The sequence below is a fragment of the Macaca fascicularis genome, chromosome X, assembly GCF_037993035.2.
Source record: "Macaca fascicularis isolate 582-1 chromosome X, T2T-MFA8v1.1".
In the NCBI taxonomy this organism is placed as follows: domain Eukaryota; kingdom Metazoa; phylum Chordata; class Mammalia; order Primates; family Cercopithecidae; genus Macaca; species Macaca fascicularis.
In genome coordinates, this window is record NC_088395.1 from 126,330,160 (window position 1) to 126,342,669 (window position 12,510).

The 12,510-nt window shown below is 42.7% G+C and overlaps 1 protein-coding gene across 1 annotated transcript; it reads right to left on the reverse strand.

Moving 5' to 3' along the window:
• Window positions 1–6,203: 6,203 nt before the first annotated feature.
• On the reverse strand, window positions 6,204–8,480 carry LOC141409445 (uncharacterized). Its single transcript, XM_074029894.1, has 2 exons — window positions 8,093–8,480; window positions 6,204–7,823 (listed from the first exon to the last, which is right to left on the reverse strand). Exons 1-2 carry the CDS (start codon window positions 8,466–8,468, stop codon window positions 7,543–7,545), a joined length of 657 nt encoding a protein of 218 aa, XP_073885995.1. The 5' UTR covers window positions 8,469–8,480; the 3' UTR covers window positions 6,204–7,542.
• Between the last annotated feature and the right edge of the window lie 4,030 nt (window positions 8,481–12,510).

Below are 12,510 nucleotides of genomic sequence, written 5' to 3' on the forward strand. Positions count from 1 at the left end.
TCTCTCTTTGCCTTTCCTCCTTTCCAGATGCGAAGGCTGTAGGGACTTCGGTGATTGAAGCGGGGGAGGGGAGACAGTGAGAAGAAAATACGGTCCGAACCCGAGCAGGGAGCCGGAGCAGAAGTAGAAAGTCATGTCTGCGCGGGAGCTGCCGATCCCACGGTCAAGTAGAACCAGAAGGGCGACGGTGGCGACCAGGAGCCCTCACAGTAGCAGCCTGAGGCTTCCAGCCCAGGAGGAGCCACAACCTCAATATTAGCAGCGTCTCTTCAGCACCAGTGCATTCAGCAGGTTGCACCTGAAGGAGCTAGACCGCATTTTCCCACTCTCTGAATATCCCGACGTGATCGCTGGTAAGCGGCTTGCTCTGGAGCTACCCAGTTCCCAGGATGCTGGGGCACTTCCCTGGACGCCTTTGGCTCTACCCATGTCTTGTTACCACCCTTCAGTGCCAAGAGCTATTTAGGGGGCTCAAGGCCACTGGCTCAGGGCCGCTCTTGAGCTGTGGGATGCCGGCGATAGCAACTGGGTATCAAGGTATTTTTCACGCAGTATAGAAATGAATCAAGTTAAATATTTGCATTAAAAATTATTAATCTTCGGGCTGGTGTGGTGGCTTATGGCTGTAATCCCAGCACTCTGGGAGGGCAAGTCAGGAGGATCGCTTGAGTCCAGGAGTTCAGGACCAGGCTGACCAATATAGTGAGACTTCATCTCTACAAAAAATTTTGTAAAATTATCTGGGCATGTTAGCAGCATACACCCGAACTCCGAACTTGAGCTTGAAGTTCAAGGCTTCAGTGAACCATGATCCGGCCACTGCCCTCCAGCCTGTGCTACAGAGCTAGACCCTGTCTCTAAAATTAGATACATAGATAAATTACATAAATAGATGATTGATAGATAGATAGATAGGTAGATAGAGAGAGAGAAATCTTGAATCCTGAGTGTTTTAGCCCTCTCTTAAATTCTGCACACAAAGAACAACCATCCCTACCTAACGCAAGCCTGGGGCTAGGTATCACAGAAAAATGTGCAGGAGCAGTTGGGAGGATAGACATTTTCAAACTGGTATGAAATGCTCATAGGTGTATTTCATTTCATCCACAATCCCAAATACTGAATTTTTGTTGTTTTCTTCCCCAGAAAGCAGCTTGCAATATGCATGGATATGAGTGAAGCCAAAGTAGAAGCCAGTGAGCCTGATGAAAGCAATTGGTCAGAGTAGCCACTCTGAAACCTGCCTCAGTCCTTGGATACCTTTGTCCTACACATTCTTAAATTGGCCTGTTTTTGTTGCCTTTTCTATGTTTGCCAAGTGAGTTTTGAACTTTAGCGGGGGAGTAATGGGATACATAAACCTTAGCCTATGGAAATTTCCCATTACCAGAGGGAATATGCTTTCTAATGGAAAAAGAAAACGAAACAGAACTAAACTGTTACTTCTGTTTCCTGTACAAGATTAAGTATAAATAAAGTTCCATTCCTTCTAACAATGGTATCCTTTAGAGAACACTTCTGTGTATAGTTATGTTGGGACTGAGTCTGACTTGAGGAGTTGGCAAATTAATGCACCAAGGAGCTATATTGTGAGAAGGTTCAACTGTATTTAAAATATTTAAACCAGGCTATGTTCTTAGCTAAATGACCGAACTTATAAATATTCAGGCATTGGAGTGAGGGAATAAGTTACACACAGAAAGAACACATTATATGAGTAATTAATATATGTTTAGTTTCACTGAGACTGATGGGGAGGACATAGCTTAAAAGTCCAAGTGCCTGGTGGTCCTGCTGTTGTTTTTAAGGGTCTGATGAAGCCATGTAGAAAGTGGCAGCCCGAAATTTTGATTTTCTCGAATACTTTGATTTGTAAGCCTGAATACACTGCTAATATACTGGCATTACAGTGGGGGTGTGGGGAGGAGGCAGGTTTGCAAACTGGATATTTGTTTAAAAATTGGAATAAAAAAGAACAATTATTGAATAAGTTTTCACTTACCTAAGAAGGGTGAAAAGGTTAAAGAAAAATTGCATACTCAAATATATACCTTGAAGATATGGCACAAATGGAGCTCTATGAGGGAATATTCTCTTTAGGAATTTCTGACAACTAAGGATTTTTTTTTTTTATGTTACTGTTTTAAACTGGTGGGTTTCATGTAATTTGTTTGGTGGTGGGGTGGGGTACGCTCAATTTAGACCAGGTTCTTACCTGTGCTAATTTGAAATGCTTTTTCAATTTCCCAGGCAGTGATGATTAATTTGTAGGTCATGAGATGAAGAAATTGCTAAGATTACTTATTATTGACCGAGTATATTTTCAAAACAAAAAGAAAATCCAGGATGAGGTTATGAGCTGTGCTGTGCAGTTTGCGTGAATGCAGTGATGCCCCCACCCCGCCATGACGAAGCCTTTTTTTTCAGACCATCTTTTTCACTCCCAAGAGTTTTCAGAGGATGAAGGCCAGCCCAGTGGCTCACGCCTGTAATCCCAGCAATTTGGGAGGCCAAGGCGGGCAGATAACGTGCTGTCAGGAGTTCGAGACCAGCCTGGCCAACATGGTGAAACTCCATGGTGAAAATAAAAAAATTACCTGGACTTGGTAGCGCACCAGGGTAGTCCCAGCTACTAGGTAGCATGAGACAGGTGGATTGCTTGAACCTGAGAGGCAGAGGTTGCAGTGAGCCAAGATTGTGCCACTGCACTCCAATCTGGGTGACAGAGCAAGACCCTTGTCTCAAAAAAAAAAAGACCAAAAAAAAAAAAAAGAGAGTTTTCAGAGGATGAATGGCCCCTTAGGCATCCTTGAGGAAACCTGATTAAAAATCCAACCTGCTCCTATTGATGTAGTTACTTCAGACTGAAGATGAGCTTTTCAAATGGGGCTGCAGTGTGCGGATATCCAGCCATTGCACTCCAGCCTGGGTGACAGAGTGAGACTCCGTCTCAAAAACAACAACAAAAAAGAAACTTTAGAAAGCAAAACCCCCAATGTTTTTGATTACTGTAGAATGCAGAAGTGCCTGGACTCCTCCCAAGATTGTGTTCATAACTTTTCAGCTGAAACTAACATTTACGAAGACCATCTATTTTGGGTGAACCTATTTTCTAGTAACCAGTGTTAAATTTTTTTAATAAATAAAAATTTTAAACTTGTATTAGAACAATTCATTTCTCATCTTTGCCTTTTTTCCTTTTCATATGTTTATTTTTTAATCCCTTTTGAGAAATGAGATCTCAATATGTTGTCTGGGCTGGTTTTGAACTCCTGAGCTCAAGCAATCCTCTCACCTCAGTTTCCAAAAGTGCCGGGATTACAGGCCTGGGTGATCACACCTGGCCTGATTGTTGCCGTTGAAATATTTGAAGTACATTTTAACATACATGGGTTTTGTGGGATTACTTTTAAAATAACTCTTTGTTTTGAAACTTAGACTGAGTGGAAACTATTATCTAAAGCATTCTTTTTGACTATTTCCTCTGCCCCATGCCTTAATTCTTCTGGAACTTAGAAGAACTAGAGAGGCATTAAAAATAATATATATGTCGACAGGGTGCCGTGGCTCCATTCAAGCGATCCCAGGGGGTGGATCGCCTGAGCCCAGGAGTTTGAGACAAGCCTGGGCAACATGGTGAAACCCCAGCTCCACTAAATGTACAAAAATCATCTGGGCATGGTGGTGCATGCCTGTAGTCCCAGCTACAGAGGAGGCTGAGGTGGGAGGATCCCTTGAGCCTGGGAGGTGGAAGTCGCAGTGAGGTGAGATCGGGCCACTGCACTCCAGCCTGGACGAGAGAGTGAGACCCTGAGTCATAAACAAAAACAAAAACAAAACAAACAAATACATACATGTCTCTTGAAGACTCCATCAGTTATGGGAAATGGTATTCACTATTCTTTTCCTGAGCATGAAAAAAATGTTCTGTTAGTGTGTGTCTAATTGAATGTTAGTGTTTACTGCAGGATTTGTGTGGAGTATTTCTTGGCTTTCAATCGCAATATGGCAAAACCATGTGCTCAACTGGGACACAGAAGAGGTCAGAACTCGGTCTGATGGTGTTCTGTGGCTTTCATTTCTATAGATTCTGTAGTTCTGTTTAGAGGGTACCTATAGCATTGAGGAAGCTGATGTTTAAAAAGAACAGGTGCCACATCGGGAAATAAATGTTGGTTTCAAACTTATCTGTTGAGGATGGCAGTGGGCATACACAGGTGCATTCCTAGATGTTTCCCAATTCAGCCAGGTGCTGGGGCCACTGGGTAGCAATAACCTCCTCTCTGTGCAGAAGTCCCACATTACGTGCAACTGCTTTCCTGACATTTCATATCCACAACTGTGAAGGTCGCAGAGTGAAATAGTGGACAATACAGGAAAAAAAAAAAAAAAAAAAAAAAAAAAAAAAAAAGCAAGCATGCTTTCCTAAGAAAACAGAGCCTTGCTTTACACTGGGAACACATAAGTGCTGTGAAACTGGACTTTGATGTAACCCCTGCGAGAGGAAATTCTGATTGAACCATGGCACTTATCTTAGCAATCACTTCATAGTACAGCCTTGATGGTCACAATTAAGCACTTTTAATAGCGAACGAGAAGCCTTGCATTGCTAGAGATTGCTCAAAAGCAAAGGCTGTATTGAGAAGAACTTAATGTTTCTTGAAAAATGGGCCTGGCTTCCTTCACCCTCCCATTTTTCTTTTTGTTGTTTTCTACTGTGGTGGTTGCACAGTAAGAAGACACCATGAACAAATGACTGCCTAGTCCAGTGAATGATGAGTCTGGATCACTGCTCAGGGGACCATCTCCTTGATCTGAGTGCCAATAACCCCAAATATGCCCTTTCTATTTTTAATTAGCAGGAATTCTAGATCTCTTAAGGATGAAGAGAGCAATAAAATACATTGGACGTTGTGATTGTCCATTTTGAGTTAGGGAAGGTGTAATAATATGCCTTCTGGTCTGGGGATGGGGAAGAAAAGGGAGAACAGCCTCCTTCTGGCTTTGGTGGAGTCTCCTCTCATGATTCTTCTGAAGCAGCAGGACCTTTGGGCCAGAATGACTCCTATTCCCCTGTGTCCCCCACAAAAAGGGAGGGCAGTGGACAGAATCTGGAGCATGTTGAATCAATGCTTAGCTGTTGCCTTCCCATAAATACTGAGTAGCCACTTAGGAAGCTTCCCCTAGAGTCCAGAGTTGGGCATGAATGTTCCTGTTAGCATGGATGGGTCTCTATTCTGTCTGAAAAATTGGGCAAAACTAGTTCAAAATTCACTAAAAGTCACCCGCACTAGCTCTGCAGCTCCTTTCCATCACTGCACTCACACAAACTGCAGAGCGGGGCTCATAACCTTATCCTGGATTTTGTTTTCATTTTGCAAAATTCTCTCTTAATAAAACTTAAGTAATCTTAGTAATCTTTTGATCCCATGACCTACAAATTAATCATCACTGCCTGTGAAAATGAAAAAGTATTTTAAATTAGCACAGGTAAGAATCTGGTTTAAATTGAGTGTGCCCCCCATCACCAAACAAATTTCATAAAACCCACCTCTTTAGATAGTCCCACCAAAATAATTCCTTAGTTGTTAGAAATTCCTCAAGAGAATATTCACTCATAAAGTTCACTTTGTGCCATTTCTTCAAGGTATATATGTAAGTGTATGCCATTCTTCTTTAACCTTTTCATCCTTCTTAGGTGACTGGAACCTTATTCAAAATTGTTCTTGTTTGTTCCAATTTTCAGACAAATTTCCAGTTTGCAAACCTGTCTCCCCCCAACCCCCACTGTAATGTGTGTATATTAGCAGTGTTTTCAGGCTGACACATCGAAGTATTCCAGAAAATTAAAATTTCAGGCAGCCACTTTCTACATGTCTTCATCAGACACTTCGAAAAAACATTAGGACCACCAGGCACTTGGACTTTTAAGCTATCTCCTCCCTATCAGTCTCAGTGAAACTAAACATACATTAATTACTCATATAGTGTGTTGTCTGTGTGTGTGACTTATTCCCTTAACCCAATGCCCAAATATTTATAAACTCACTCACTGAGCCAAGAACATAGCTTGGTTTAAATATTTTAAATACAGTTGAAACTTCTCACATCCTAGCTCTTTGGTGCATTAATTTGCAAACTTTGAAGTCAGACTCAGTCCCAAGATACCTCCACACAGAAGTATTCTCTAAAGGATACCATTGTTGGAAGGAATTGATCTTTATTTATTCTTAATTTTGTACAGGAAATAGAAGTAGCAGTTTGGTATGTATAGTTTTCTTTTTCCATTAGAAAGCATATTCCCTCTGGTAATGGGTAATTTCTATAAGCTGGGGTTTCCTTATCCCATTTTTCACCCTCTAAAGTTCAGAACTCACTTCACAAACATAGAAAAGGCAACAAAAATAGGCCAACTTGAGAATGTGTAGGACAAAGTTATCCAAGGACTGAAGCATGTTTCAGAGTGGCTACTCTGACCAATTGCTTTTATCAGGCTTACTGGCTTCCACTTTGGCTTCACTCACATCCATGAATATTGTAAGCTCCTTTCTTGGGCAGAAAACCACAAACGTTCAGTATTTAAACTTTTTCAGAATTGTGAATGAAATGAAATACACTGATGAACGTTTCATACCGGTTTAGAAATGTCTATCCTCTCAACCGCTCCAGCATATTTTTCTGTGATACCTCACCCCATGATTGCATTAGGGATGGCTGTCCTTGGTGTGCAGAATTTAAGAGAGCACTAAAACACTCAGGATTCAAGATATCTCTGTCTATCTAACGGTCCATCTATCTATTTAATTTTAGAGATAGGGTCTAGCTCTGTTGTCCAGGCTGGAGGAGGGGTGACACAATCATGGTTCACTGAACCCACGAACCCACGTAGGCTCAAGCAATCCTACGGAGTAGCTGTGACTACATGTGTGTGCCACCATGCCTGTCTAATTTTTTAAATTTTTATGTAGCGACAGAGTATCATTATATTACTCAGGCTGGTCTTGAAGGCCTGAACTCAAGTGATCCTCTCGCCTCGGCCTCCCAGAGTGTTAGGATTACAGGCGTGAGCCACCGAACCAGCCTGAAGATTAACAAATGTTAAGGCATTATTTTAAAAATCAAGACCAATGAAAAAAATCCACAGTAACCAAATTGTTAAAATGTTCAGTAAAGGCAAGATCCAACCCTGTAGGACTCGCTCTCCTCACCCTGATGTCAATCGCAATTCCAATAAAACATTTCCAAAACAGGAGTCTGGCCAAAGTTGCCTGGCTTGATTTGTTTCTATAATGCGTGAAAAAATACCTTAATGCCTAGTAGGCATCGCCCCCACCCCACAGCTCAAGAGTGGCCTACTCCTGTGGCCTTGAGCTCCATATGTAGCTTTTGACTCTGGAGGGGAGGGAGCGAGACTGGGGCAGAGCCAAAGGCGTCCCAGGAAGAGCCCTAGCGTCCTGGAGAATTGCACACCTCCAGAGCAAGCCGCTTACCTAGCAAACACGTCGGGATATTGAGAGCGTTGGAAAATGCTGTCTAGCTCCTTCAGGCGCAACCCACTGAATGAGCTGGGGGAGAAGAGGTGCTGCTGATCTTGGGGATGCAGCTCCGAGGAGGAAGAGTCCTGGGCGGACTCCTCAGGCTGCTGCTGCCAGGGCTCCTGGTCTCCACCGCCGCCCTTCTGGTTCTCGCCGAACATGGGGTCCGCGGAGCTCCCGCACAGACGTGACTTTCTTCTGCTTCTGCTCCCTGCTCGGGTTCAGACCCTATTTTCTTCTTATCCTCTCCTCCCACTTCAATCACCGAAGTCCCTATAGCCTTTGCATCTGGAAAGGAGGAGAGGGAAAGGGAGGGGGAGAGAGAGAGGAGAGACAGAGATAGAGATAGACATAGACATAGACATAGACATAGACATAGACATAGACATAGACATAGACATAGACATAGACATGAGAGAGAGAGAGAGTGTGTGTGTGTGTGTGTGACCGGGCACAGAGCGCCTAAGAGAGGCGCCGGTCCACGCGCCTCTCTCCAGGAAAGTTACTTTCCAAGAATTCACCAATGCACAGGTCGGGGTCCCGAGCCAGGCACTGACCGTCGCTTTCCTGGAGCTCATGGAACAGGAAGCCCAGGCGGAGGTCGGTGGTGTCTTCGTGGCAGGATCTTGGCTGGGAGCACGGTCGATGAAGCCAGATGCCTCCGCGGAATCTGCGCTGGGGTCCTCTGGCTCCTGGTCTGAGTTCGGGCGGGTGGACTTTGGGTCCGACTGCTGCTCTGGTCGCCTCCGGTCGCGGTGTGTGTGTGTGTGTGTGTGTGTGTGTGTGTGTGTGTGTGTGTGTGTGTGTGTGATGGAAGGCCTTGCTGGCATGCCCTCGCGGCCAGGGCATGGCCCTAAAGTCAGGGGCGCGCTCCTGGTCAGGGTGCGGCTTCCGGGCAGGCCTGTGTCGGAAACCCTTGCTCCATTGCTCCATTTTGCGGCTTCCTTGACCACTCCCACTCCCAGCAGTGTGACTGCCAGGAGGAAGGCACTGTTACTGCTGATCTGGGGCAGGGGGAAGGGCGGAGGAGCGAGACCCAATCTAGCCCCGGAGCCGTTGGGCCAGGTGATGTCGCCTGTAATCCTAGCTACTCTGGGAGGCTGAGGCGGGAGGATCGCTTGAGCCCAGGAGTTTGAGACCAGCCTAAGCAACCTAGCAAGACACCCATCACTAAAAAAATAAAAAATAAAAGTAGCCGGACCTCGTGGTACGCGCCTGTAGTCCAAGCTACTCAGGAGGCTTAAGTGGGAGGATCCCCTGAGCCCAGGCGTTCCAGGCTGCAGTGAGCTATTGTTACTGGTGAGGAAGTCCAGGTTCTTGGCGTTTGGAACAAAAATTGGACAAAACGCACAAACAAATCAAGGAAAGAATGAAGCAACAAAACCAGAGATTTAGTGAAAACTAAAGTACACTTCACAGGGTGGGAGCCGCTGTAGCAACCGTTCAAGGGCCCTGATACAGAATCTTCTCAGGTCCTAATACCCCCTAGATGTTTTCCATTGGCGATTTGCTGTTCGCCTTATGTAAATGAAGTGGTGGCCAGCAATCAGAGGCTGAAGTGAAGTTACAATGGTCACACTCCTATGCAAACATCTCACTGGTTGCTGAAAGCAACCACTCAGAGGCTAAAGTGCAGTTACAAAGTTGTACTTCTACGCAAAGGAAGACTTGGCCTGCAATCAGTCTTTCAATTTCCCTTCTGCCCCCACGGAAAGGGTGGGAGTTTGCAAAGGGTGTAGCCGTTGGTCCTTTTGTTACTTAGGCTTGGAAAGTTAGGGTTTTCCTTTCAATTTAGTTCTAGGAAGTCAGCATGAAACGGCCTTAGATTCCCTGCCTCTAGACTCTATTCTCCTGCCTCACTATGATCACACCACTGCACTCCAGCCTGAACTACAGACTGAGACCCTAGCTGTAAAATATAAAATAAAAAAATAAGAATTGTGCCTTTGAATGAGTTGGTTTACTGAAGAGTGATTATTTATCCAGTTTTTACCTTCATAACCTCCATTGTCATCAGACCCATTCAATAAATTAAACTATTTTCATAAGCTGTAAAAGCACCCTGGACCCCACTCACTTTGCCTGCTGTGCCCAACAGGTAAGTCTCTCCTGTCTCCTGTTCCTGAGAGGGTAGATAGGAAACCAGCTACAAGATGGTTTGTTGACCAATTCACTCTGAAAAAGCTGTCAAGGAATTTCACCCCCACAGACTCTCCCTGACATTAAGCAAGATGTCCCCTCCCCAGGCTGCTGCTTGTAGGGTTCTGCAAACCTCACCCTTCACGTGGCCAGACAGCCTGTAATGAATTTCGGCCTGGGATCCGTTATTATGTGAGAGAACTACAATGATTTTAATCATGGTGTGCCTCAGCCCAGCTAGGACAGCTGTCAGAATTGGAGTCGTGTGGTGTCTCACATCGGAGATTTCCATGACTTGCTTCAGTGCTTTCTCAGCTTCAGTAGTCATTTCTGTGCTCCTTTGGTGAGTGTTACCTCACGGGGCACCAATCAAGATGGTATTTACTTTAAAATTTTAGTTACACTGATTCATTTCTTGCAAATGTTACATACATAATTGAGCATCAGCCAGGTAAAAATAGGCACAAATGACGGGTTTGATGTCCTAGATTTATGAAGGAAGAGACCCTGGGGCCAGACTGCTGGCATCTGCATTATGGCATTGCTTGTCATTTGCTAGCTAGCTAACCTGGTGAGTTGTTTTTTTTCCTGTGCTTTAATTTTCTCATCTATAAAATGGAGTAATAATAATACCTACCTTATGGAGCCTGTTGTGGAGATTGAGATGGTACTAATGGTAGCTCAAACTTATGTGGTTCTTACTGTGTTCTAGGCAATGATCTAAGTGATTTGTTTATAGTAACATTTAATCCTCTTAACAACCCTGTAGACAAGGATGTGTTATTATTGTCATTTTACATGTGGTGTTATTGAGTAACGGAGATGTTAAGTATCCTGCTCAAAGTCACTCACTTGGGAAATGTCTGATGCTGGGATTTGAACCCATTCTCCGAGTACTGTCCCTGACACAGAATAACCTTTGCTCAATAACCTTTGCTATTATGCTATAATTAGTGTCTTTTGTAATTAGTTAACTAGAGATAAACAGAAATAAAAGTATCATTCATCTCAAAATTTCCTTCACTTGTTTGAATATCGAATTAGTGCCATAGATATCTAGTGGTACCTCCATCATTAGTAACCAAGGGATAAATAATGATATCTAGAATAGCAAGTTTAAACGAGGATGCTAAAAAAAAGTGGTTGAATTCTGGAAGTTAACCAGTCCTATAGTTAACTGCTTTAACATAGGTACTAGTTAAATAGCAATAACTACAGCTACTAATTTCAAAATAATATTATAGCATATAGCACGATAGCAAACATCCTCTGTGTCATGGATAGTACTCAGGATAGGTTAAAATCCCAGCTCTGGACATTTTCCAAGTGGGTGACATTGAGCAGGTCACTTAACGTCTCTGTGGCTCAATAACACACACTTGTAAAAAGTCAATAGTAAATATAGTCAGAGAGTGAACACCTTCTTCTTATAACCAACTTCTTATTTCTTGTTAGCATAATGAGTTAGTTCTATATAACCAGGGGTGCATAGGTAACTACTGAACTGGAGATAACTAGAGATAACTAGAATAACTCAGAGAAGCCTGAAACCTGGGAAGCAATCCTCAACAAGTCGAATTCTTATCTTTCCTTGTTAAAATGAGTTTGTAGTTTACATATCTAGTGGTACACAGGTCTCGAGTAAATTTGGATTATGTAAAAGTAATTAGAAAAAAGATTTGAAGGCATGATTCTGAAAAATCATGATTTACCACTTGAACTTCTGATTCTTTGTTATAATAATGAGATAATACTATAGATAGCTGTTGATACCTATTTAACTAGGTTACTACAGGTAACTAAAGATAATTAGAACATTCATTTGAAGTCAAAATTGAAATGCACAGTCTTAATAATTTTTTTCTTTTTTGGAAATGGGGTTTCAGTATGTTGCCCGATCTGGTCTTGAACTCTTGGGCCCAAGCAATCCTCCTGCCTCAGCCTCATGAATAACTAGGATTACAGGTGTGAGACATTTGTATTTGGACCAATTTATTTGTATAAATTTATGGGGTAGAAAAGAAATTTTGTTACATGTATTTAATGCATAGTGTCAGGTCAGGGTATTAGGGTATCCATCACCCAGTGCATTTTTGCTAAGTATAGTCACTCTACTCTGCTATCAAACATTGAATTTATTCCTTCTTACTGTATGTTTGCACCCTTCCACCCACTTCTCTTCATCATCCCCCCCACCTCCACTCTTTCCATTCTTTGTTATCTATTTTTCCACTCTCTACCTCCATGTGTTCACATTTTTTAGCTCCTACATATAAGTGAGATGATGTGATACTTGTCTTTTTGTGTCTGGCTTATTACACTTAAGGTAATGACCTGCCAAGTTGCTGCAAATGGCATGATTTCATACTTTTTTATGGTTGAATACTATTTCACTGTGTATATGTACCACATTTTCTTTATCCACTCATCTGTTGATTGACACAGGTTACTTCCGTGTCTTTGCTATTGTAAACAGTGCTGCAATCAACATGCGAATGCAGGTATCCCTTTGATATATCGATTTCTTTCCCTTTGAGTAGACCCAGTGGTGGGATTGCTGGATGGAATGATAATTCTATTTTTAGTTTTTTGAGAAATCACTACACTGTCATTCATAGTGGCTATACTAATTTTCATTCCCACCAACAATATATAAGAGATTCCTTTTCTCTGCATCCTCACTAACATCTGTTGTTTTTGTCTTTTTAATAATAGCCATTATGACTAGGATAAGATAATATCTCATTGTGGTTTGATTTGCATTTCTCTGATGAGTGATGTTGAGCAATTTTTCATATACCATTTGTATGTCTTCTTTTGAGAAATGTCTATTCGT

What these genes read in the sequence shown, in the direction of transcription:
- LOC141409445 (XM_074029894.1), bottom strand. Translation starts at nt 8,468, where the DNA reads ATGGAGCAATGGAGCAAGGGTTTCCGACACAGGCCTGCCCGGAAGCCG. An exon ending in TGAGCTCCAGGAAAGCGACG is followed by an intron (nt 7,824 to 8,092) that starts GTCAGTGCCTGG and finishes CCTCCTTTCCAG; the next exon opens with ATGCAAAGGCTATAGGGACT.